This window comes from Nannobrachium achirus (assembly GCF_963921795.1).
Source record: "Nannobrachium achirus genome assembly, chromosome: 10".
NCBI classification, from domain to species: domain Eukaryota; kingdom Metazoa; phylum Chordata; class Actinopteri; order Myctophiformes; family Myctophidae; genus Nannobrachium; species Nannobrachium achirus.
Window position 1 is genome coordinate 7739868 of NC_137819.1, and position 25974 is coordinate 7765841.

General features: G+C 41.6%; 1 protein-coding gene across 1 annotated transcript; it reads left to right on the forward strand.

Moving 5' to 3' along the window:
- Positions 1-20: 20 nt before the first annotated feature.
- On the forward strand, positions 21-16790 carry LOC308292380 (anillin-like; the record flags this gene model as incomplete). The annotated part of the gene is made up of 13 exons (XM_080734693.1): positions 21-156; positions 2489-2704; positions 3640-3766; positions 6596-6650; positions 6832-6879; positions 11378-11410; positions 11547-11565; positions 11709-11821; positions 12377-12436; positions 14124-14210; positions 15238-15345; positions 15562-15692; positions 16676-16790. 13 exons carry the CDS (start codon positions 21-23, stop codon positions 16788-16790), a joined length of 1248 nt encoding a protein of 415 aa, XP_080590819.1.
- Positions 16791-25974: the final 9184 nt, after the last annotated feature.

Consider the following 25974-nt stretch of genomic DNA (forward strand, 5'->3'; position numbering starts at 1 on the left):
TGTCCCTCTGTGTTCTCTAGATGCTGAACAACGACATGAGCCTGCAGCAGACCATCATCCACCAGGCCAGCCAGGCTCTGAACTGCTGCACCGACGAGGAGCACGGCAAGGGATCCCAGGCGGAGGCTGAGGCCGAGAGACTGCTGCTGATAGCCAGTGAGTTATTTTACTGTAAACCATGTTATACTGAGAGACTGCTGCTGATAGCCAGTGAGTTATTATACTGTAAACCATGTTCTACTGAGAGACTGCTGCTGATAGCCAGTGAGTTATTATACTGTAAACCATGTTATACTGAGAGACTGCTGCTGGTAGCCAGTGAGTTATTTTACTGTAAACCATGTTATACTGAGAGACTGCTGCTGGTAGCCAGTGAGTTATTATACTGTAAACCATGTTATACTGAGAGACTGCTGCTGATAGCCAGTGAGTTATTTTACTGTAAACCATGTTATACTGAGAGACTGCTGCTGATAGCAAGTGAGTTATTTTACTGTAAACCATGTTCTACTGAGAGACTGCTGCTGATAGCCAGTGAGTTATTATACTGTAAACCATGTTCTACTGAGAGACTGCTGCTGGTAGCCAGTGAGTTATTTTACTGTAAACCATGTTATACTGAGAGACTGCTGCTGGTAGCCAGTGAGTTATTTTACTGTAAACCATGTTATACTGAGAGACTGCTGCTGGTGGCCAGTGAGTTATTTTACTGTAAACCATGTTATACGGAGAGACTGCTGCTGGTAGCCAGTGAGTTATTTTACTGTAAACCATGTTATACTGAGAGACTGCTGCTGGTAGCCAGTGAGTTATTTTACTGTAAACCATGTTATACTGAGAGACTGCTGCTGATAGCCAGTGAGTTATTATACTGTAAACCATGTTATACTGAGAGACTGCTGCTGATAGCCAGTGAGTTATTATACTGTAAACCATGTTATACTGAGAGACTGCTGCTGGTAGCCAGTGAGTTATTTTACTGTAAACCATGTTATACTGAGAGACTGCTGCTGGTAGCCAGTGAGTTATTTTACTGTAAACCATGTTATACTGAGAGACTGCTGCTGGTAGCCAGTGAGTTATTATACTGTAAACCATGTTATACTGAGAGACTGCTGCTGATAGCAAGTGAGTTATTATACTGTAAACCATGTTATACTGAGAGACTGCTGCTGATAGCAAGTGAGTTATTATACTGTAAACCATGTTATACTGAGAGACTGCTGCTGGTAGCCAGTGAGTTATTTTACTGTAAACCATGTTATACTGAGAGACTGCTGCTGATAGCCAGTGAGTTATGTTACTGTAAACCATGTTATACGGAGAGACTGCTGCTGATAGCCAGTGAGTTATTATACTGTAAACCATGTACTACTGAGAGACTGCTGCTGGTAGCCAGTGAGTTATTTTACTGTAAACCATGTTATACTGAGAGACTGCTGCTGATAGCAAGTGAGTTATTATACTGTAAACCATGTTCTACTGAGAGACTGCTGCTGGTAGCCAGTGAGTTATTTTACTGTAAACCATGTTATACTGAGAGACTGCTGCTGATAGCAAGTGAGTTATTATACTGTAAACCATGTTCTACTGAGAGACTGCTGCTGGTAGCCAGTGAGTTATTTTACTGTAAACCATGTTATACTGAGAGACTGCTGCTGATAGCAAGTGAGTTATTATACTGTAAACCCTGTTCTAACACACTGTAAACCATGTTATACTGAGAGACTGCTGCTGTGGTGGCCAGTGAGTGTTTGACGACTACCATTCTTCACTGACGAAAACTGAATAAAATCTAAGCTATGATGACTAAAACCCACAAATAAATACAACTCTGAAAATGGCAGATCTGCAAGCTCACAACTAAGCTTGTAGATGGATTTTGATACCAATACTATTTAGGCTACAGAATAATTGTCCAAAACAACTTTGAAAAATTGAATTCTGGACTTTTACTTGTAACAGAGTATACCTACATTGCAGTGTTTGATACTTTTACATAAAGGAGGACTTTGCCACTTTTCAACCTATCTTCTTATAACTCATAATAAAATGGCACCCTTTTTTCTACTTGGTCCAAGCCTTTTAGGAGAGCTGTGGGAAGTTCAGAAACCCATCGTTTGACAGATTCTTTCTTTTAAAACAACATTTTTGAACAAATGTTTAGATTTTTTATTTGTTATTATCGCGAGAAGAATGGCTTCCACTTTAACATTGCAACTTTTCAGGAATATAAAGCCTGCGTTTTCTATTAGCTTGGATTCACCATCGATGATGTCACGAGACGATGGGTTTCTGACCTGCCCACAGCCCTCCACTGAGCCACAGACCAAGTAGAAAGAGATTGTGCTATTTTATCATTAGTGAGGACCATTTATATGAAGATGGGATGGGTGAAAAAGTGGTGAACTCGTCCTTTAAGTAAAACATGTGAGTACTTTTTTCCACCACTCCATCATGATTGAACACTCTGTCTCTCTCCCCCCAGCTGAGAGGAGAGCCACAGTGAAGGCAGAGTTGGAGCAGCTGAAGGGCCAGGGTTCAGGGTCTGCAGGCGCTCAGAAGCAGGGTTCTGCTGCTGCAGGCTCCAAGGCCCAGGAGGAGATGATGGGGGTCTCAGCCTCTAAGGGCTCCATCTGCCTGCAGGGCTCCATCTGCCTGCCCCTCAAAGCTGACTTTGTCTGCTCCGCTGCCAACAAGCCAGGTACTGGAGGAGCTTTACTTTGTTTGTTTATTAACACTAATGTCTTCTAAATCTTAACAGTTCTCTATATCAAATTTAAAGGAGCTTTATTGGCATGAGAAAACATACGTTTACATTGCCAAAGCGAGTTTCAAAACATGTACTGTTGGAGGGAGTTCAGCATTGTGTAATGGCGCCTTGTGTTTCCGAACGCCTCTCAGCCGGTGTAACCACTCGCCTCTTGTGGCTTATTGCTTTTCTAAAACGGTCACAATATTGCAACATGAAAATCATAGACATGTACCAATTAAAGCTATTCTATTTCACTAATAATACACAATAAGGTCTGCTCTGCAAGAATGTATTTCCCGTCCAGGCAGCAGAAACGACACAGGTGCAGATAATTGGTGCACTGTGGAACACTGTGGAAAGAATAATGCACCTGGGTTTGATATAAACTGATTCAAGGTGTGGGTTATAGTCTCAGATATACCACGGCAACCAGCCAATCAGAATCAAGGAATGGAACTAGCCGTTTTAGAAGCAGAGCTATGTCACATGTTGTCATTATGTACTGTACAGGGTATGAAGCTTTTTGGAACAAATGTCAGAATTTATTTCTCATACGATTTCCATAGTATACAAAGAAAATAAAAGGGCCTCAAATTTCAAATGTGTTTAAAGGTAGCAGCTCTGTTTATACTGTATGTGCAGTAGGTCTGGATGCCATTCAATGGTTTGTAGTCCTTAGGGGGGTTTATCGCAACAGTTCACACATCTGTAGTTGTATTTATCCCAGTATGGGAGTTTTTTGTCTTTAGGTGTGTGTAATCTGTGGGAAGTACAGTATGTGTCTCTGATGTCTTGGTACAGTGGGCAGGTGATTAGAAAGTGTAGCTCTGTTTATATAAGTGGTGCTCAAACCTTTCCATTGTTCTATTGTTCCATCTCCTCAGAATCAGCCAACCATTACTTCTTCCTGATGATCCGAGCGGGAGCGGAGAACACAGTGGCCACAACTCTGGCCAGCACCCGCAGTGCTCTGCACGGAGACGCCATGACCTTTAGGCCCAAGTTCACTATGTAAGTTAATACTGTTATACTAGATACCTTTAGTACCAAGTTCACTATGTAAGTTAATACTGTTATACTAGATACCTTTAGTACCAAGTTCACTATGTAAGTTAATACTGTTATACTAGATACCTTTAGTACCAAGTTCACTATGTAAGTTAATACTGTTATACTAGATACCTTTAGTACCAAGTTCACTATGTAAGTTAATACTGTTATACTAGATACCTTTAGTACCAAGTTCACTATGTAAGTTAATACTGTTATACTAGATACCTTTAGTACCAAGTTCACTATGTAAGTTAATACTGTTATACTAGATACCTTTAATACCAAGTTCACTATGTAAGTTAATACTGTTATACTAGATACCTTTAGTACCAAGTTCACTATGTAAGTTAATACTGTTATACTAGATACCTTTAGTACCAAGTTCACTATGTAAGTTAATACTGTTATACTAGATACCTTTAGTACCAAGTTCACTATGTAAGTTAATACTGTTATACTAGATACCTTTAATACCAAGTTCACTATGTAAGTTAATACTGTTATACTAGATACCTTTAGTACCAAGTTCACTATGTAAGTTAATACTGTTATACTAGATACCTTTAATACCAAGTTCACTATGTAAGTTAATACTGTTATACTAGATACTTTTAATACCAAGTTCACTATGTAAGTTAATACTGTTATACTAGATACCTTTAATACCAAGTTCACTATGTAATTTAATACTGTTATAACTAGATACCTTTAATACCATAACCTGACTTCCGTCAGATGGTGGCAGTAGTGCGTAGGCTACCGCTCTACTTTACCATCTGAGATCTCTCGGGCAGACTCGATGTAAGGGGCGGGCCATTGTTTTGAAATTCTTTAGCAGGTGATTGGATGTGGCCGTCTCTCTGTCACAGTCTGGGAGTGCCAACTCCAACCACTCATATTGGCCTGTCTGCATCCACGTGGTCTGCAATCAGACTCTATTGGCTCAGAGCCGCTCAGAGCCCGCCCGTAGCTGCCGCTGATTGGTCCGGCCCGGGGCTTTACGAGCGTTATCAACTCCCACCGAGAGATCTCAGATGGTAAAGTAGAGCGGTAGCCTACGCACTACTGCCACCATCTGACACAAGTCAGGTTATTAATACCAAGTTCACTATGTAAGTTAATACTGTTATACTAGATACCTTTAGTACCAAGTTCACTATGTAAGTTATTATATTATACTACTTAGCACCAAGTTCACTATGTAAGTCACTCACTCACTCACTGCCCGCACTGGTGTGTGTCAGACCAGGGGTCTTCAACGTTTTCAAGTTGAGAGAGAGATGAAGCAGGGACCCCCACAACCTTTTCATAGATTCCATATAGTTTCATTGTTTGTCAGCACAATCAGTGTATTTTGGATTCATGTCAATGTGTGTTTTCAGATATCTAACCAGTTGAATTGTCAATACATATTTGACATTTCACTCCTTACTTAGTCTGCTCTTTTCCCCCTCTACACCAAACGTCTTTGCCGAAAATAGCCGATAAAATGAGCAGATCTACAAGCTCACAACGCCTCGCAGCGTGAGGCATTGTGAGCTTGTAGATCTGCTATTTTTGGCTAAAGTTCTCGGATTTAAGTGGTTAATATAAAAAAGGAGAAACAAGTTTCTAACAGACAAAGATTTGGAGGACCCCTGTAGTAACTCTAAGGACCCCTAGGGGTCCCGGACCCCCTGTTGAAGACCCTTGGTATAGAGCGTTTTCCTGAGCTCTCCCCTGTAGAGGGCGCAGTCAGCCATAGCTGCGGTGCAACTCTAGTCTGTTGATACGCTGGACGAGGAGTTACAAAGATCTTCGCCAGATGTGGATAAAATATAATATCAACCTAAAGGACTTTGTTGCCACAAAGAACAGCACAGCAGGTTTTGGAAACTTTTATTTAGCGACTCACTCCTAATGTTAGCACACAGCCTCGTGTTTTGTATTGGTTTACTGGTTGTACTGTATGTAGGGTTGTGAAATGAAGAAAGTTGCCAGCACTCAAAGGAATCTCCTTTTTAGCGTGAAACATTTCACGCTGATGAAGACCTGAGTGGTCGAAACGCGTCCGTGTTTCGTGTTAGAGCCTGTATGAGGTAAATAAAAACTTTTGTAAAAAGGAGATTCCTTTGAGTGTTGGCAACTTTCTTCATTTCACATGTTCTTTCGAGCCGTGCACCGAAAAGACTGTATCTAAATGCTGCAGGCTTTCTGCTTTGTTGCAGGCGTCTTTCTACCTGTATGTAGGGTTGAAACCACAGATATGGCAGCGCCCTCTCCAGGGTGTCGCTCAGGAAATCAGTGTATAGAAGTAACTGGCAACCAATCAAATTGGGTTAGGGTCGGGTGACATTTCCGCAATGAATGGGCAAGACGACTAAATAGTGGAGAGGGAGGGGGGATTGTTGCCTACTTTAAGTTTTTAAAAAGGAAAAGAGTGATAACCCTATATTAAAATTGCCTAATGGGTGGATGGTGGACATCGCAAACGTAACATTGCAGACTTGCAAGGCCACACCAGGGGCCTCGTGTGGTACCCAGGGGCCCACACAGGCCACAGGCACAGTGTTGGTACAACCTGCACCAGACCGTGTTCAGGGTACTGCCATGAGAATAGATTGCACACATACGTACGGGGCACTACATCAGTGTTCAGCATCTGAGACTCGGCTTTATCGACATAAGTTGGTGACCTTTGCTCTCATCCATGCAATGTATGACTGCATTGGAAGGCCTAGATAAGTTGATTGTCACTGTTCTATATGAAAGTATTCTTCTCTGTTCTCTTCCATGTCAAACCTTCAGGCCTGACGTCAGCAGTGGCTTTGAGATCGACATTGAGGTCTACTACTTGGTGGGTGTCTCTTTTTTCTCATTGTTTTACTGCTGTTATGGAACACCAACCCAACAGCACAATCATCTCCATTTAAAAACCAGTATAATTAGTCTACATATGAATGGATTAAAGTGATATAAACACTGTTTGGGTGCAGAAGTATAGTATAAATAATTAAAGTGATATAAACTCTGTTTCGGTGCAGAAGCGTGAGCTTTGCAGTGACAAGAGAAAGAAACCCAGCAAGTCCAAGGTAATTCCCTCTTCCTTCAAAAATCACACCTGTGTGAAGTGGAGCTGTGTGTGTGTGTGTGTGTGTGTGTGTGTGTGTGTGTGTGTGTGTAGATCATGTGTACCGATTTTTGTGACATTTGAAGAAAATATGTAGGAAAAGGAGCAAAAAGTGTGTTTTGGAGAAAATTCAAGATGGCGGAAAATCTATCCTGGCGCAAATGGGCGTGGCCTATATGGGGAGATGCGTCTTGACCCAAGGAATCCAGGGAAAAAAGAATTTTAATTTTCCGATCTACGGTTCAAGAGTTACGGGGCAAAACGTAAAGTGGGCCGTTATAGCGCCACCATGAGGCCGAGTGATGTAATTATTTTTCGATTCATTCTTAACTCATTTAGTGCCACCCCTTTCACCACTAGAGGGCGCCCAGTGGCCATAGAAAATCCCATAGAGATATGCTGGTATATGCAGAAGCCCTGCAGCCATGACTTGCCTGAACACTTTCCTTTGTGCATGTACAGGAAGAGGATGAAGTTAGCTTGAAGTTAGCTATTGGCTACCAAGCATTTTAGAAGCCTTATTTTCGTCAACTTAGCCATGATTAAACCTTGCACACCTCATGCATGGGAAAAAAACAGAGAAGAATGAGCTCTAAAAAATCCAATGCAATCCTGGATTGCATTGGAGTGGATTTGTGCAGTTTGTTCACAGCTTTCAAACAAAAAAATCCGATTGGAAATCCGTTCAGGCATTCTTGAGATAATCGCCATTATGTTTTACATGTTATGTAAACAAACATGGCTGCCCTGTATGTTAGATGGGGTTGTATGGGGGTGGAACATGCAAAATCGCGATTGAAATCATGTTCACCAGATTTGATGGGGTCAAAAAAAAAAAAAAATTCAATTTTTTTTTTTTTTTTTTTTAAAGCCGAACTTGTTCGGGATCGGCACTCTGCGATACGATAATAAAGCCGAACTAGTTCGGGATTGGCACTCAATGAGTTAAAATCATTATGAATCTCCTCTCCGAGGTTTGAAACTGTAGCTCCTATGGTTTACGAGAGAAAAATACTTGAAAGTGATTTCTTGCATTGTCCCATTATAAGTCAATGGGGACAATTAAGCGTCGTTTTTTGCCGATTACGTCGGCATGGTAAGGCGGATCGGAACGAAAGGTAATAGAACACCATTCCCGGCCGAGCCGCACATTTTGATGTATATATTGCGCGAGTGGCGTAAATGGTGCGGCACTAGTTACGCGCCGAAGTCAGGCTACATACACACAGACAGACAGACACACACACAGACCCACACAGCCACGTATAGGGAGCTGCACACAGCTCCAAAAACTTAGGACTAATCAAGCACATCCTTTGTTCTGCATAAATTTGACTTGTTCTTACAACCGTTTTGCTCGCCAAAGATTGTAGGTTCGGTGAGAATAACGAAGTATAAATCAAGCCCAGTGTTGGGAAAGTTACTTTAAAAAAGTAACTTATTACTTTACTAGTTACTGCTCTGAAAAAGTAACTTGTTACGTTACTAGTTACTAAATTATAAAGGTAACTCGTTACTAGTTACCTTACTTTACTTTAAAAATATATATATCAAAACGAAGCATTCTGGAAAAAGTCAGTTACACTTTTTTTCTTTTTTTTAAGGGGGCTTCAATAATGACCTTATAAAGAAAAAAATACAACTCCCTGACATTGTAGCAATTATGCATATAGAAATGCAGTGGAACAATAAAGCTAAAGATATGTTTAGAAATGTTGACAGGCATATATTCATTGTAGCCTTTTTGCTGTGCAACACTTAGTAGTTATCTGAAGGCAACAGACTGCGTTAACAGACTCAAAGGTTGCATGGAAAGCATCATTGATCAAGCATGTTTCATATCTAGCTAGCACTTGCATTACGTGGCTTGGCAATCAATCAGTTTGGTTCACCCCATCTCAAAGTATTTCGTTCCAGGGACCCCCCCCCCTCCTCTTGTGACGCCCCTGCACGCGCGCGCACACACACACACACACACACACACACACACACACACACACTGCATGTTAACTATCGGAAAAACAAACAACAACGTGATCCTGGCTAGGATCGTTTGACAGCTTGACACTCAGTCAGACAGTATGCATTACAATGGTCCTGGTCCTCTTCTCTTTACACCGTCCAGGAGGAGAGAAGAGTGACATGCTGTGGCGATTTATCTCCACAAAGTTAAAATAATGTTTCCAAGTTCCAAAGCTGCTGTTGTCTCGAGATCTCGCCAGCATTTGGAGACAGGAGAACTCTCCGCTCCGTGCCTCCGTCTCTGACAATGTGTGTGCGTTCGCTTTGAGTTTGTGTGTATTTTTTAAGACCCGCCCAAGGCCGTCTCTGATTGGCTTAGCCTGAATCTTTAAGCTAGGTCAACCAATCATTGCTCCTCTACAGTGCATCACGTTAGTGTGCTAAGCCAAGCATGTGTTTGACTTGACTAGTGAGAGTTACCACACACACAGAGGCAAGTTTATGACCCAGGCAGCAGACAGGCAGACTCCGCTCTGCGGCCGCTCTGCCTCTGCGTGCGGAGAGAAAAAGTAACTAGCCACTTTACACTACAGTAACTAGAACGGCGTTATTGAATGGGGAAAGGTAACGAGTTACGTTATTAGTTACCGAGAAAAGTAGTTTCGTTACGTAACGTAACGGCGTTCTTCCCAACACTGATCAAGCCTAACGGGGCAGAACTGTTACCCACGTCTGTGCGCGTCTGGCACCGCTGGTTTGGGTTACTTCATTGAAAATAATGTATGGGGGTTGGGGGCGTATGTTCTCATGCGCCGCGTCTGATGTGTGTTTCCCTTGAGACTGTGTGTGTGTGTGTGTTCAGGTTGTCTGGAGTGGAATTCTTGACGGTCATGATTTGTTAATGTCGGTACGAACATCATCTTCTGTATTCAGTCACTCACCAGTTCACATGTTGGTGGGGGGTGCACTGTGGGCTGGGTGGGGAGATGTGTTAGCCGCCTGGGGAACCAGAGCCCCTGGTTGTCCCAGGTTCCATTCTATAGCTGAATGGTTAGGGAGCCCGCCTGGGGAACCAGAGCCCCTGGTTGTCCCTGGTTCCATTCCATAGCTGAATGGTTAGGGAACCAGAGCCCCTGGTTGTCCCAGGTTCCATTCCATAGCTGAATGGTTAGGGAGCCCGCCTGTGGAACCAGAGCCCCTGGTTGTCCCAGGTTCCATTCCATAGCTGAATGGTTAGGGAGCCCGCCTGGGGAACCAGAGCCCCTGGTTTTCCCTGGTTCCATTCCAGGCCAGGGTAGCAACGTGGATGTGTGTCCCTGAGCAAGACTCTTAAGGCCCATTCCCACTGGGCCAGATAACAGATATCTGGAGATATTTCTCCAGATATGTTTCCATGCAAAGTGGATGGTAGATACAGATAAAAAAAAAATCTACCACAGATATTTGCCACAGATACTTTTATCTGTGGCAAATATTTTTTTTTATCTGTATCTACCATCCACTTTGCATTGAAAAATATCTGGAGAAATATCTCCAGATATCTGTTATCTGGCCCAGTGGGAATGGGCCTTTAGCCTCGTGCGCTCCTTGTGGGCAGAGAATCAGCTGGGTTGAGCTGAAAATACAGAATTTCCCTGGAGGGAGGAAATGGGTAACTATTATTATGTGCACTGTGGGCTCGGGTGTGTTTACTGGTGCTAGCTCCTGCGAGAGTGTGTTGCTGGGACAGATAAAGGTCGATAATAAGTTTTCTCTGGGAGAAGGGAAAGTATGAAAATGTTGGGAATATTGTGTGGCTTGTGACGATGGGGTCCAACATTTAGTTTAGTTCAGAGACCATGGAGCTTAAAGAATGATTCAGAAGCTGTGAAACATCCCTTGGAATGAATACTCCAAACCACTTCACTGTACAGGAAGTAAACCGGAGATGGCATGTCTCCCGGGGACCACCGACTCCTGGTGCTCCAGAACGGATGCAAAAGTGGTGGCGCCCCCAGTGGAGGACCCCCTGCCACTGCAGCGCACATAAAATGCCGTAACTCGGGCTAGGAGCGTCCGGGAGAGCCGGGGCCGGTACCTATTCGTCCGCCAAGGCAACGCGGAGACCCCACCCCTCATTTCTCACATGGTCCTATTGTAGCGCCACCTTCAGGCCGATTTTTAAAACACATTTTTGGACACTGCTCCTACAGTTTTTGCCCTAAAATCACGAATATCACTACACAGCATGTCTACACTCATGTCATCAACATGGATCAGGAACATTTTGGAAAAACAAATTTTTGCCCTATTTGTGGAGATAAGCCACCTACGGTCGCTTATCTCCCGATTAGGGAGTCTTACTGGTGCTATTTCCCTCTTGGCTGGCACTCTTCAAAGTACACACATTGTGTACATGTGAATGGTTTCAGGTGTACTGAAAGCTGCATCTGAACTGTCTCACTGACAAACACTCTGTTGTCCCTTTTATTTAAGTAATGTCCTGTCTTTCTTTCCAGGCCATCACTCCAAAGAGATTCCTTGCCATTACTGTAAGTCTTCACATTTTACACTCCGCTGTTGCAATGTTGTCCATAAAAATAACTGCTTGTGTTGGATTTATTGGTAGTAGTTTTCACGTTTATCACAATACTATAATTATTTGGACTTTTCTTTTTCTCCTTGCAGAAAACTAGTCAAACTCCAGGTAAGACAAACTACAAAGTAGTTGATAGAAAATACATTTTTACACTCGAGTGCCTCTGAGACCTGAGTGTCAAGCCCTGGATTGTATCTTTTACTATTGAAACACACAGCATGTTATCCTGTTCTTGTATGATGTGTGTTCAGTGCTGGCCAGCCCCGGAGGACCGAACTCTGTGAGGACCAGTAACTTCAGCCTGGTGGGATCCCTCAAACTGACCCTGGCTTCCATTGGAAGGATGAAATTCCCCCTGACCAAGGTAAACACACCCACACAGTTTGTGTTATTGTGTCTTTCCATCTTCTATGCTTCTACCTTATCAGTATTATCTGTGTAGTCTCACGTAGCCAGACAACTACTCTACAATCCCCCAGTGCTAGTCTGGAACTACACCTCCAACTCCCAGTAAGGAAGCAGGCATTTCCGTTAACGATAACGATAATATATTTTAAAATATCTTTACATTTTACTTGCTAAGCAGCAAGCTATATATGCTTAGATGATTTTGATTTATGTTAGGATAAATTTGCACGGATGTAAAGATGAAACAGAAGTGTGGAGGAGGCTTCACCTCCGCTTAAATCTTGATCAGAGCTCCAGACTGTATGGCAGAAGCATTTGAACATTGTGGGAGGCTCAAACTAGGGGCTTCAGCTATCCATCTTCTTGGAGATTATTCTACAGATAACTTTTTTTTAATTAAGCGAATAATGCGAGATGAAAACATTTCAAGATGACCAAAATCCGCCCAACAATCTTGATGCCAGGTTGACATGGTGGTCTGTTAAAACACACCTTCATCTCTCTGTTGTAGATCAAATATGAAGGACAACTTCTCACTGACATGTTTCACACAGACATGTTTCATTACAAGGTTAACTTTGCTACAGTTATTCTTTTTAATTTTAATTATTTTCATTTTAATTCATTCAATGAAGGTTGGGAAAGGGTGACACGATGACTCTTTCTGTCTCTTTCTGACGCCAACGTTGTCACATTGATTTGGTTCCCTGTCTGTTCTCTTATTGTATGGAATATAATAAGTTCTGTCCATTTAGGCCTAAAATTATTGAATGCTTTAACCAGTGAAAAATAGCAGATATACAAGCTCACAGCACGGCACCGAGTGCCGCGCTGCGAGCTTGTAGATCTGCTAAGTCGTGACAATGTAGAACCACTGACATAGTAGTCTCTCAAGAACAGACTAACTGAGCTCCAGTTGAGTGAAAAGGACCTTTTCTTTGACGATGGCTGGCAGTGGCCAGATTGCTGACATAAACATAGGTTTTTTTTCAAAAAATCTTAGAAGGATTCAAAAGACACTTATAGAATTCTAATTTTCACGATTTTTCAAAAATAGCAGATCTACAAGATTGCAGCGCGGCACTCGGTGCCGCGCTGTGAGCTTGTATATCTGCTGTTTTTCAACAGTTAAAGCAGTCAATAATCCTAGGCCTGAATGGGTTAAACTAATGTCAAGCACATTATCTGTGCCACTTGTGGGTGTCCGTTTAAAGCTACAATCTGTGAGCATCAAGTCTCTCCCAACAGACCATGTCCTGCGACTTCTATAAAGATGGCGGCACAATTATATGTACACTGCAGTCCAAATGAATTTGAACTATTATCAAATGATCTCGCGGCACCCCTGGACTGCCGTTACGGCACCCCAGGGTGCCCCGGCCGTCACCCACTTTGAAAACCCCTGTCCTACCGATAGAAGAGTAGGGAGACTGCCTCCAACCACTGACTTAACATACCATAACCATACGGATTGGCTAAATTAAAGTCCCAGATTGTAGATTTAAACATGTCTAATAATGAGGTGTTTCTTTCCACCACTCCTGCATTAATGGTGTCTTAACAACCTGAACTTCAGGGGAACATTGGCTCTTACACCTCTGCACACACATATCTGGTTTAGAGGGGGCCCTAGTACACATTAGGGCATTAACGAAAAAGTCGACAAGTCGACTCAGTCGACTTCATTACACAAGTCGACTCCCACCAGAGAAAGTCGAAGTTAACGTTCTATTGTGAAAATAGCCGATCTACATGCACTGTGAGCATGTATATCGTCTATTTTCACAATTTCTGCCTCTAAATATTTGACAAATTTGGACGATGTTTAATTTGCCATTTTAGAGGTATTATAAAGTCCTTAAATTGTCACTTTAGAAATGTGCAGATACCCTACACTTAAACTTAATGTTGGTTTGTTTACAGTTGAGTGAGAAAACAATGTTTCACATTAAGTTAATCTTCTGGGGACCCCCCAAAATAATTAGGTGTGATGTGATGACGTCATCAAACGATAAAGTCGACTCAACTCAACTTTTTACTGAGCCGAGTCGACTTGCAAAAGTCGTTAATGCCCTACTAGTACACATCCCAGGATCCTCCAGGCTACTAAGTATTTATGGGTTTAAAGTGGTTAATGTTGTAGAGGTGTTTGCTGGCTGCTAATTCTGTCCTCTGTGTGTGTGTGTGTGTGTGTGTGTGTGTGTGTGTGTGTGTGTGTGTGTGTGTGCGTGCGCGTGTGCGTGTGCGTGTGTGTGCAGGTTCCATCCCTATGCCCTCTAGAAGGCCACATCCACCTGAAGATGCAGTGTCAGGTGGGCTGCAGTGTGGAGGAGAGGGGCTTCCTGGTGAGTGTTGAGTGTCCATCTAGTCTGAACAATAACCTTTTGTCAACACCCCAGAGAGTTTTTATGTTGCTTGATTCAGTATATTTAATATTTCAGGGGAGCGTTCTTTAGGTTAAATAATACTTTATTGACAAGAATGGCAGCGTGAAGGCAGCAACAGCAAACATATAAACAGCAGCATGACATATACAGCAGCAGCATAAGCATAAAGCAGCAGCATACACTAAGCATAGGCGCAATAACAGCATGAGAAATTTTACAAGCATCCTATACAGACAAGCAGAGCATGACATATGCAGCAGCAGCATAATGCATAAAGCAGCAGCATACACTAAGCATAGGCGCAATAACAGCATGAGAAATATTACAAGCATCCTATACAGACAAGCAGAGCATGACTATGGGCTTGGATTCTGCGCTCGGATCAATTCCCGCAGGCCCACGATCCCGAGTGCAACGCACATCGTGGGCTTCAACCTATCTCTGCGGTCAATTGATCCGAGACCCCCCGCGGGGACTGACGCAGAACCCATAGGTGGAGCTGGGGAGGTGGCGGGGCAGCAGCGCAGTGGCAACTGAACAGCTACGGGGCAGAGCCCCCTAAGTATTCTGGGTAGGGGTCCCGACCGTGTGAGCGCCCGCGCAACCTCTAGACCACTCCCCCGAACTGGCTACCTCACTAGTTCCTACGCTAAATTCATTTTATCAGACCATTTCTTTTGTAATAATTTTGGGAGAAAATTAAGACAATGTTTATATGACAATTGTAATTGAAAAAAAAAACACGCCCCCTCACGTTACCTGACGTGTTAACAGGTTACCATGGTAACCAATAGCCATCGTGCCACCGCAAGATGGAGTCAGGGAAAAGACTCAGTTTCCCATGATGCCTCGCAAAATAGGACATCCGTCGACATGCGGTCGTCCATTGCATTGTATTCATCCTGGCTGCAACATGCAGTGAAATATCCCTTTAACCGTGGAGTTATATATTATTGTACAATGCTTATGTTTGTGTGTCTTTCAGACCATGTTTGAGGACGTCAGTGGTTTTGGAGCGTGGCACAGGAGATGGTGTGTCCTGTCTGGTTACTGCATCTCCTACTGGACCTTCCCTGATGACGAGAGACCCAAGGTAACCCAAACATACTGACATACGCTCTCTGTTACATGTTAGCCTGATATCAATACCATTTGTGGATTTCTGATCAATCAGAGCTTCCAAAATGATTGCCCTTAGTTTGAAATTGGTTTACATTTTCAAAAACTGTTACTTTTGGATTCAAATGAAAAACCTTCATCCATAACCCTGTCTGTCTCTGATAAATTGTGCTGTGCTCTGTGAAAACAGAAGCCCATGGGTCGCCTCAACCTGGCCAACTGCACCAGCCGTAAGGTGGAGCCGGCCAACAGGGAGTTCTGTGCCCGTCCCAACACCTTTGAGCTGGTGTCCCAGTGCCACAACACCATGTGTGTCACCAAGTAAGTGCCTGAATTTTCATTTCGGGTTACTCCATTCATTATTCAGTCTGAAAGCCCTTCCTACTACAGCCGTTTCTGGGATGGGCGTTGCCAAAGAGGAAGTCCTCTGCGATTGGTTCACCACCTGATCAGTCACAACAGTAGCAAAGCAGATGACGTCGTTAAGCGACCTTTATTGGTGTTGTTATGTGGCTAGTGGCTACTAACTAGTAATCAAACACCGTAAAACATGCCTGCTGCTGATGTTTCATAGCGAGAGCAAACCCATCCATGCCTTGGTTGTCCCACACAAGCCGTCACCGTCACGTAAATCATGTTTTGGGGTGAGAATTAGGCACAACTACCAGTACCAATCAAAGTGAATGTACTGGCCAATCACAGTGTGTCTTTTCAGGGACTTGACATAACAGCATAACATCTGTTTAGCAATAATTATCACATCAGGGAGGCTAATTTGACCAAAAAATAGCAGATATACAAGCTCGCAGCACAGCACCAAGCTTGTATGTTTGCTATTTTAAGTTAAAGCAAATGGAAAGGGTCAGGCTAAACCAGTGGTTCTCAACCTGGGGGTCCCCAAGTTATTTTGGGGGGTCCCCAGATGATTAACTTAATGTGCAACATTGTTCTCTCTCTCTCTCTCTCTCTCTCTCAATGGTAAACAAACCAACATGAGGTTTAATTTTATAGAGGGTTTATGCACATTTCTAAAGTGACAATTTAAGGACTTTTTAATACCTGACAAATTAAACATTGGCCAAATTGTCAAATACTAGAGGCAGAAATTGTGAAAATGGCAGATCTACATGCTCACATGTAGATCTGCTATTTTCACAATAGAACTGTGTTATCCAAAATGTAACGCCTCAACTCTTAGTGCTCGTACCCAGTTCAAATATGATTATTTTGGGGGTCGCGGCCTGAAAAGCTTGAGAACCACCGGGCTAAACAAGGTGTCCTCCTTGCCTCTGCTCTCCTGTCAGGAACTGGCTGTCTGCAGACACCAAGGACGAGAGGAACCTCTGGATGCTGAAGCTCAACCAGGTGTTGGTGGATCTGCGCACGTGGCAGCCAGACTCCTGCTACCGGCCCCAGTGAGGCGTCCTACTCTCCTTCTCCACTGGAGGGAGCCATTCTCCTGCTACCTGCCCCAGTGATCCCCACTGTAGGGAGCCAGTGAGACTCAGGCCCTTGCTTCTGTTTCATGGGACTAAATTATAAATATATGATATTATAATATCAACCATTGTGTTTTACTAAAGTGCAATACAGAGTGAAATGTGTTGAAATACAATGTGTTTTGCCGGAGAATATTTTAAGAGCGCAACAGTAATTAAACATACTTTATAGAATGAGAAACAAATGTACTTTTCATGTCATTCCAGTATTTGGTGGAGGTTTGATGACCTTTGGTGTTTCCAAAGAGTTTTAGGCTGTTTTAGTCTCTGAAACATTTTGTTTGATTTCACCTGAGTTGGCTTTTATTTTTCTACACATTATTAAAAAAAGGCATGGCTTTATTATATATATATATTGAGTCTGTTTTCAATGCTTAAGTTGATATGTAAATGTTGTTGAAATACTAAATGAATGCACGTTTCTCTTGCCACAATTTGTATGTTTTAAACTAAAGGGATATTTCACTTTCAAACATGTTTGTGGGTCCTTTTAACGTCTACTCAGGCGTTTGTGTCTTTAGATAAATAATGGTCTACTCAATCAATCAACCTAAAAACTGTCTGTCAAACAAAAGCCTGAGTAGAAGATAAAATGACCCCAACATGTTTTTAAAGTCAAATATCCCTCGTTAAGTTCACCTTTGTGTTGAGCATATCACTGATGGAATTTTGGATCATATTCCATATGGATAAACCAGTTTTCCCCAACCATAATAAAGTACTCCACACACAAGAAATGATGAATGTCCACACCAGGGAATATGCGTTTTGTGTTGAAGTTTAGTCAGAGTTCAAAGTACTGTACAAGTAAGTACAGTATAGAGCATTTTCACCCATAGTATCTCTCTGAGTCACAAGCATAATGATTTCACAGATATATGGATTTACAGAATACATTAGTCACATTCTGATTGGACAAAGTTAAACATGACAAGTACAGTAGAGCAATGGATATCAGATGTTTTCGTGTTACAGGCACCAGTCGTAAGGGCAGATAGTATGTTTGGCGTTTTGTTATCCTGTGTCCTGTACATAATGACCTGATTGGCATCTCTCAGTGGTCATTCTCCTGCGTTAGTTAGTTGTTCAAAACATCATGACATTGACACTGAAAATGGTATCTATACCATGTTAAACAACAATAACATATTTTACTATCAATTCCCTCCTGAGATAGCATTTGAAGTGTTAAATGTCCAGGCAGCATAAACAAGGGAAGAAAACATGGGTTAAACTTTTTAAAAGTATTTGAAACGGAAAACAATCATTGAAAATTTTAAGTCAACATAAACATTTCGATAGCTTTAAGTTTTAAAGAGGAGAGTTAAAAGAACTGTATATTTCCAAAGGTATTTAAGTATTTTTAAAGGTATTTAAATCAGAATACAACCAAAGGTGAAAATATTTTGATAATGAAAGATAAAGGACTGTATAATTTGGAATCATTAGGGGGAGTGCGTCAAAGGGCAGTCTGAGATTAAACCAAGGATATTTTCTCTTATAATTTGGGGCCTGTAACGTTTAGTTAACATGAGTTAGAATATTTTTATGAGAGAGAGGAGAAAATCACACGTTCCTTAAAATATATTGATAGGAAAAGGAAACCTTTGATCCATCAATAACAAACATTGTCCTGTCGCACCATGACAAACTTTATCACTAAATTTAGAATCTTTCCAAAGTTTCTTCACAGCCTCACCTGGGTTGATGGTGGGGTTCACTACAGAGAGTGCATTTAATGAAAGAGAATATATATATATATATATATATATTTTTTTTTTGAAGTTTTGATTTATTTGGTGAAGTCATCACCTGAGATTGACGAATGTAGAATTTTGAAATTTTGTTTAGTGTGGTGGAGCGTCATGGTCCATTCCTTGCTTGACCTATGACCTTCGCCAGGGTGTCCCAGCCAGGGGGGACTTTTTGACTCCACAACAGTAAGGTAGGACCTCTGTCCTCATCATTTCCAGTAAGGTTTTATAACGAATATGACATTTCAGTATTTAACATTTCCAGGACGAGGCTATGAGATCTTATCAAAAGAAGATGTTGGGACAAGACAACTGTAAATATTAACAAAAATGATATAGGAACTCATGTGACTTGAATCCTCGTACTCACGAAAAATGATCCTTCGTCACAGATCATGGGAAGAGATATGGACCGTCTGTCATAGATAAGTCAATTAATCTGAAAAATAAAATACACATCAGAATTACTTGGAAGTTAAGACCATTGTGTGTATTTATGTATAGAAAGGTTTGATTTGTTTTAGATATACATCACCAAAGGACACGATTTGTGTCGAATTGTAATAAATTTGTTCTGTTAGGGGGGGGCAGATTTAAACATGGTTAAGCAAAAATGAAATATATATATATTCTGAAATAAAATGAGATGAAAACAAAATGAAATATGTAAATATGAAATCAAATATGAAAGAAATAAATTAAAATGAAAAAATATTAATTCTAAATATTAATTCTCCAAACAGAAATATTAATTCTCCAAACACATTCCCTCCCGTTTGCCACGGCCAAAAATATTGGGTGTGACAAAAATTGTTTTGTTGATGTTTGGAGAATTAATTTGTTAACATATGGTCAAATGAGAAACAGATGGTACAGAGGTACAGTAAACCTTGTGGATGGACAGTGATTCTGCTCACTGTCAGAGTTAGTGAGCTTCCAGGCCTGTGGGGGGGGGGGGGAGTGTTCCATAACATAGATAGGCTTTCCCAAAACAATAGTTAGCTGCTGAAAGCCTCTCTACTGAAAGTGTCCGAAACCCAGAGAGAGACTTTAAAGAAATAAAATACATAACATAATCATAATGTCATTCTTTTTTTTTTTTTTTTTCATAATGTGTAATCTCGTATAAGTACAGTAGGGTTGTAATTGTGAAATTTGACTGAAAAAAGGTTAAAATGGAGCCCAGCTATATCTGGGGGAGTAATCGAAGTACCTTTACTCAAGTAAAGAGGATAAGGGATTACCCAGAATAAACGATAGAAAGATAAATTAAAGGTCGAATAAGACAGGGCAAGGTTGAAAATAGAGATAACAATAATATTGATAATAATGATTATGGACATGATTACTGATAAGCCTCTCTTCCCTTGTAACAATGAGAAACAGATGGTGAAGTGTACAGACGTACAGTAAACACTGTGGATAGGACAATAATCATATACGGTACAGAAGTAGAGTGTATGGTTAGACATTAGAGTTAGAGTGAGCTTGTGGGACGAGGTCTACCATAACTGGGGGAGTAATCAAAGTGCTTTTACTCAAGTAAAGAGGCCTTTTTGACATTAGAACACAGACAGAAGGTTGAAAAATGGAAATAAAAGATACAAATATAAATAATAATAATGATAAGCCTCTTTCCTTTTTTTTTTAACACATGGTCTGCAGTCCATGTGTTAAGAATGGATTTTGGCAAATATTAAATTAATTTAGGCATTGTTCCGTACTCCCCCACCTGCTACAGCTTCTCCTCCAAAGACAGGAAAAACCTCTGTCTTTCACCTTACAATAACCACAGCTTTTCTTATGTGATTAATGAGTGTTGGGTTAAATAACATCGGTCAAAAGATTTCCATCCGATACAGGCAAAACCTCTGTACTGGGAATCCTCCAAAGACAGGAAAAACCTCTGTCTGGATCAAAATAAGTCCACTTCTCCTCCAAAGACAGGAAAAACCTCTGTCTTTTACCCTTTTTTTTAGAAACAGGAACAACATCTGATTCTGTGGACTTAATGAAATCTTCTGTTAATAACACCAACTGGGGACTAGCATCAACCGTGACCACCGGTGGCTATGTCCAAATTCTTCAGAACCAGGCAAACCCTCTGATTCTGGTAAACGTGCAAGGGAGTGAGGGAGTGAGGGACAGATGAGAGTAGGGCTTATCAGTAGTTTTTTTTTCCCCCTTTATGTTCTGAAAGGAATGAAACAATCTCAACAAGTCAGCCAGCGTTCAGTTGTTACAGGAAATAGTGTTTTTCACGACAAAACAGGAGGACAGGAGAAACTGGTTAAAATAAAATAAAGTCATCAGTCAGTCAGTCAGTCACCTGATCTGCTGATAATCAGTTAGTTAGTCCAAAGTCAAGTCCGTCCTGTCCCATAAAATGAAATAAATAAAGCAAAAATAATCCTGTCATTGATGAAAAAAAAAATACTTAAGACATTAGGGGCATGGAAACAGATTCAAATATATCCCAAGCGTTGGTTGTTATTTGAGTAATAAATTGGAATGAAAAAGACAAGGCATTAGGGGTCGTAACAAGAGTGAATGAAACCCCTTTTGAGTGGTGGGAAGACAAAACAAGCTGGAATAAAATATCATAAAAGATGTGTTATTAGGAGCATCACATAGAAACATATTGAAATAAACCCAAACGTTGGTTGTTATCAGTCCTAGATTGGACTTGGAAGGCAAGTGGATTTAGTCATAATAAGAGAGCCCTTTTGAGAGAGGGAGAGAGAGAGAGCAAGGTCACACAGAAACTGAAATAGGCACCCTGAGACTGAGAAGCGGCTCGTGGCCTCTCAAGGTGAAAATAAGAAAAATGAAATAAAAACATAGATTATCGAGCAATTCCAGCAATCCCCTCATAGTTTTTTTTTCAAAATAAACAATAATAAACCATAAACCAAAATGTAAGCATCGGTCAAGCGAGCGCGGGCAAGCCAGCAAGCTAGCAGCATTTAAGCAAGATAAGCAGGCCCGGGGGAACAGGCTCTGACGCTCTGGGCAGTGTACCTATGATGCGCCCCCCCCATGTCCGTCCACCCCCCCCCCCCCCCCCCCCCCCATCATGTCACGTTTCCCGAAAAGCAAGCAACAAAAACAGAAAACCCTATCCTCAGATTTTGAGTACATTAGCCACGTTCTCTTTATTTGTTCTCCATTATTGAGTGTAATGAAATAGTAATTTTTGTGAAATCGCCGAGGAGGGGACTCAGTATTTTGTGGGAAACTATATTCCATAATTTGCTCTGGGCCTCTTTTAACGAGCTCTGTCCTGATTCGTTTTGGCCACAATGTGGGGTCATCAGATAGAGATAAAATGACCTCTGCAGTCTCTGTCTCACTGTCACTGTCTTTTTCGCCCTCGCCCTCCATGGGCTCAATCACTTCATGATCATCATCATCATCATCATCATTTTCACTTACGGCTTCGGGCTGCTGCGTTCCAGCAGCTTGCGCTCCAGAAGAGCCAGCCACCACCACTTCGTCCTGGGCAGGCTCGGCAGGTGGCTGTGGATCCTGCTCCATTTCCCCATGATCTGAATCATCATCCCCGGATCGCGGACCCGCCGGACCGTCACTGGTACTGGTAACATTAGACTCAGGGCTGGCGCGCGCGGCCGCTGCGGCAGCGCCACCGGTAAAAAAAGATGTCAATTTTGGATATGATTCCAATTTTTTTGCCCTTTCTTCCTTCTTCCTCTTGTTTTGCGCCCCACTTGCTTTCTTTCTGTTCATTTTGTTTTGTTGTTGTCTCCCCTCCTGACACACTGCCGACACATGGGTTGATGGGTAATTAGTAGAAATGTATTTTACTGTGAGGCGCTCAGCACACAATCGCCGCTTCTGAAGATAAGCACATGAATTCCGTAGCACTGCTCACTTCACCTTGGTTTGATTTTTTAGTTTCCCTTTTTTTTCATAATAGACAAACCGAAATGTAACCAGGGAAGGAAAATGGGATTAGAGAGGATTAGACAGACAATATATATCATACATTTAACACTAATAAAAGGGTTTGTCAGTCAGAACTTGATTTCTTTTTTTTCAGAAGTCGTACTTAGTCAAAAGTAAACAAAATATAGTACCATCTGGACGTCCCCCAGGTCAAAAGAGTGTTTGTTCTTTTCGGGACATTGTAATCCAGAAAGTCGCGTAGCAGATCTACAAGCTCACAACGCGTCCCATCGCGTTGTGAAAGGCAGTGCCAGCCAGGTTCGGCTGGGGGGGGCATTGTCGAGCCCTTCAGCATCTTGAGGGGCATCCAGTGGCAATAATATCCGATTTCATCTTGAGTGGCATCCAGTGGCAATGTCGTAGCAGATCTACAAGCTCACAACGCGTCCCATCGCGTTGTGAGTGAAAGGCATCCAGTGGCAAATAATGTCCGATTTCTCCGCAGCTCCGCACATATCCATTGAAATGTTCCAGGAAATGATTGGGTCAGAGGGTATTAACATCTCATCTGTGTGGGTCCAGGTTTTACACGATAAAAACACTGCTTCTCGGAGCAGGGGGCTTTTTTTAGCTTGAATGGTCATGTTTCTTAAAAATGTTCTTGGGAGCGCTGAGATAAAAAAGCTCCTGTATTCAACATCTCATCTGGACTGAGACGGAATTAAAAATAATAATAAGACTAAAACAAAGACGTGTAAGCGTAACATGATCAAATAACCATAACTTCTCAGTAATCTGGTTAAATAAGATAGCTGAAAACCAGCTGTGTCGGTCTTATGCACTGGCCAAAACTTCCTACAGAACCAGGAAACAGAATGCTGGTCTGGCGGTGAAATCCTGACTTGACTTAATTCACAACAGAAGGAGTAAGAACAACTTCTGTTGTAGTGCAACTCAGGAGACTTGACTAACTTCAGGATGAATGCAAATCTTAATAAAATGAAGTTTTGTGCTGCCAACGTAAGACCCACAGTTCCGGACCAACGGCTGTGAGGTCTTCAAAAAGCGACGAAACAATAGACTAAAAACATTAAACAATAAAAACGCAGCTGTGTTAAGAGCTAGCTAGACTCTTAAGACAGCAGGTATAAACGTATGACCTGGGTTCTGTTGAATTAGGACAGTGTGTGAGAATGAAGCCCGCCTCTCAAGTCTCTGTGAGAGAAACTGTCTGTGTCCGGTCCCTGGTGTGGAACGCTGTGCCAGAGCCAACCCTGGCTGCCTCCATTTCGGCTTTCTTCAGACCGTTGTGAGATTTTATCGATATGTTGATGTGGGAGAGAGTCATCATATCCGAATTCCTTTCTCCATATGGGCAAAAATGGTGCAATTGTGGGGCACCTAGAAACAACCTGTTTCATTTCTTCAAACTCAAAGGTGTTGTTCTGTTTGTAAAAAGGTTGTTTAGATTTCGGCAGGTGTTTTCTGCCTCCCTGTGCATTTCCCATTTTGCAGCTGGTCGGGTAGGTGGAGGATGAAATAAAAGCTAGTTTGCTTGCCACCTCAGCTGGCGGAATAGACGTCCCATGGTAATTTCTCCGCGCGCAGGAGGAAAAAAACATGTGGGAGAGAGTCCTTTCAGTGATAATCCGTGGGAGTCAGGGGAAACATCTGATAATATCCTCGGCTGGTTGTTAACTGGTTCTAGCAGCGGGGGAGACAAAATGAGTCCAACAAAGTTGAGTCCCCAATATCTCCTCGGAGCTAATCCGGCAATCGAATGGGCCATTTGATGGAATTTTGGATCATATTCCATATGGATAAACCAGTTTTCCCCAACCATAATAAAGTACTCCACACACAAGAAATGATGAATGTCCACACCAGGGAATATGCGTTTTGTGTTGAAGTTTAGTCAGAGTTCAAAGTACTGTACAAGTAAGTACAGTATAGAGCATTTTCACCCATAGTATCTCTCTGAGTCACAAGCATAATGATTTCACAGATATATGGATTTACAGAATACATTAGTCACATTCTGATTGGACAAAGTTAAACATGACAAGTACAGTAGAGCAATGGATATCAGATGTTTTCGTGTTACAGGCACCAGTCGTAAGGGCAGATAGTATGTTTGGCGTTTTGTTATCCTGTGTCCTGTACATAATGACCTGATTGGCATCTCTCAGTGGTCATTCTCCTGCGTTAGTTAGTTGTTCAAAACATCATGACATTGACCCTGAAAATGGTATCTATACCATGTTAAACAACAATAACATATTTTACTATCAGTACCACATTTAGCTTTATAACATCCCTGTCCAATGTTCGCTGATGTGATCCGTTGTTGTGTCACTGGACTGGAGTACGCTGTGTGATATTATGATCCACATTCCACACCCGTTTGTTCTTCTTGTCGAGTCTTCGATGGAATTGATTTAAACAAAGCAGAAGCTTCCGCGCTTTAACTACACACACGTACAGTATGAACTACAACAACGATACTGGGCGTGCAGCTAGCGATTAAAACAAAGTATTTGATACTGTTTCACAACTTGTTACTGTTACTTGAGTCTGGAGCCTGATTTATACTTGGCAGCTCGACGGTGTCGCGCACGCACCTAATAGCAGACCTACAAGCTCACAACGCGTTGCGTTGTGACTCAAATATCTACGTTTTAAAACATTTTGGCTAGAAATGGCAAAATCCTAGATTATATTCATACAATATAAGAATAATACAGGTCAAGGATCCTTAACTGAGAAGAATGAGATCAAGCAGGGACCCCCACTGTAAGCTATGTTAGACTACTGTAGGCTATATATAAAACTGTTATAGATTAAAACTTGTCAGAGACTTGTTTGACAGCACTATATCATCAGTGACATTAATACATTACTATGTTGTGTTTATTTGTTCACACATTATCATTTCTATTAATATGATGGATTTATGTTATTCATTATAATCCATGAATTATTATATTATATTATATTATTATTATAAGTGTTAGTGTATTGCCTAATGTTCCCCTATAGGGTTGCTACTTGCTAGGGTTCAATTGGTTACTGTAAAAACTAACTATTAATATTTGGCCGCCTCACATAACTCTGAGGACCCTAGGGGTCCCTGACCACCTGTTGAGGATGTAATGATATATAATAATGATATACCATAGTATTAATCAAACAATTCTACCAGCCAGCAAGGAGTGTTCTCCCAGATTTCAATAAGTTGGGTTGTTAGACAGAGCCTAGTACTACAGTGAAACAATAAATTGTTTGGAAATTAAATGTAATGCATTTTTTGTAATTTTTTGGAGGGGAAATTTACATGGGCTTTAATATAAATCCTTTGCATTGTTTTGAATCGCACCGAATCGTGAATCGTATCGCATCGTAAGGACCAGGGGTGTATCGCGAAGTATTGTGAATCATATCGCA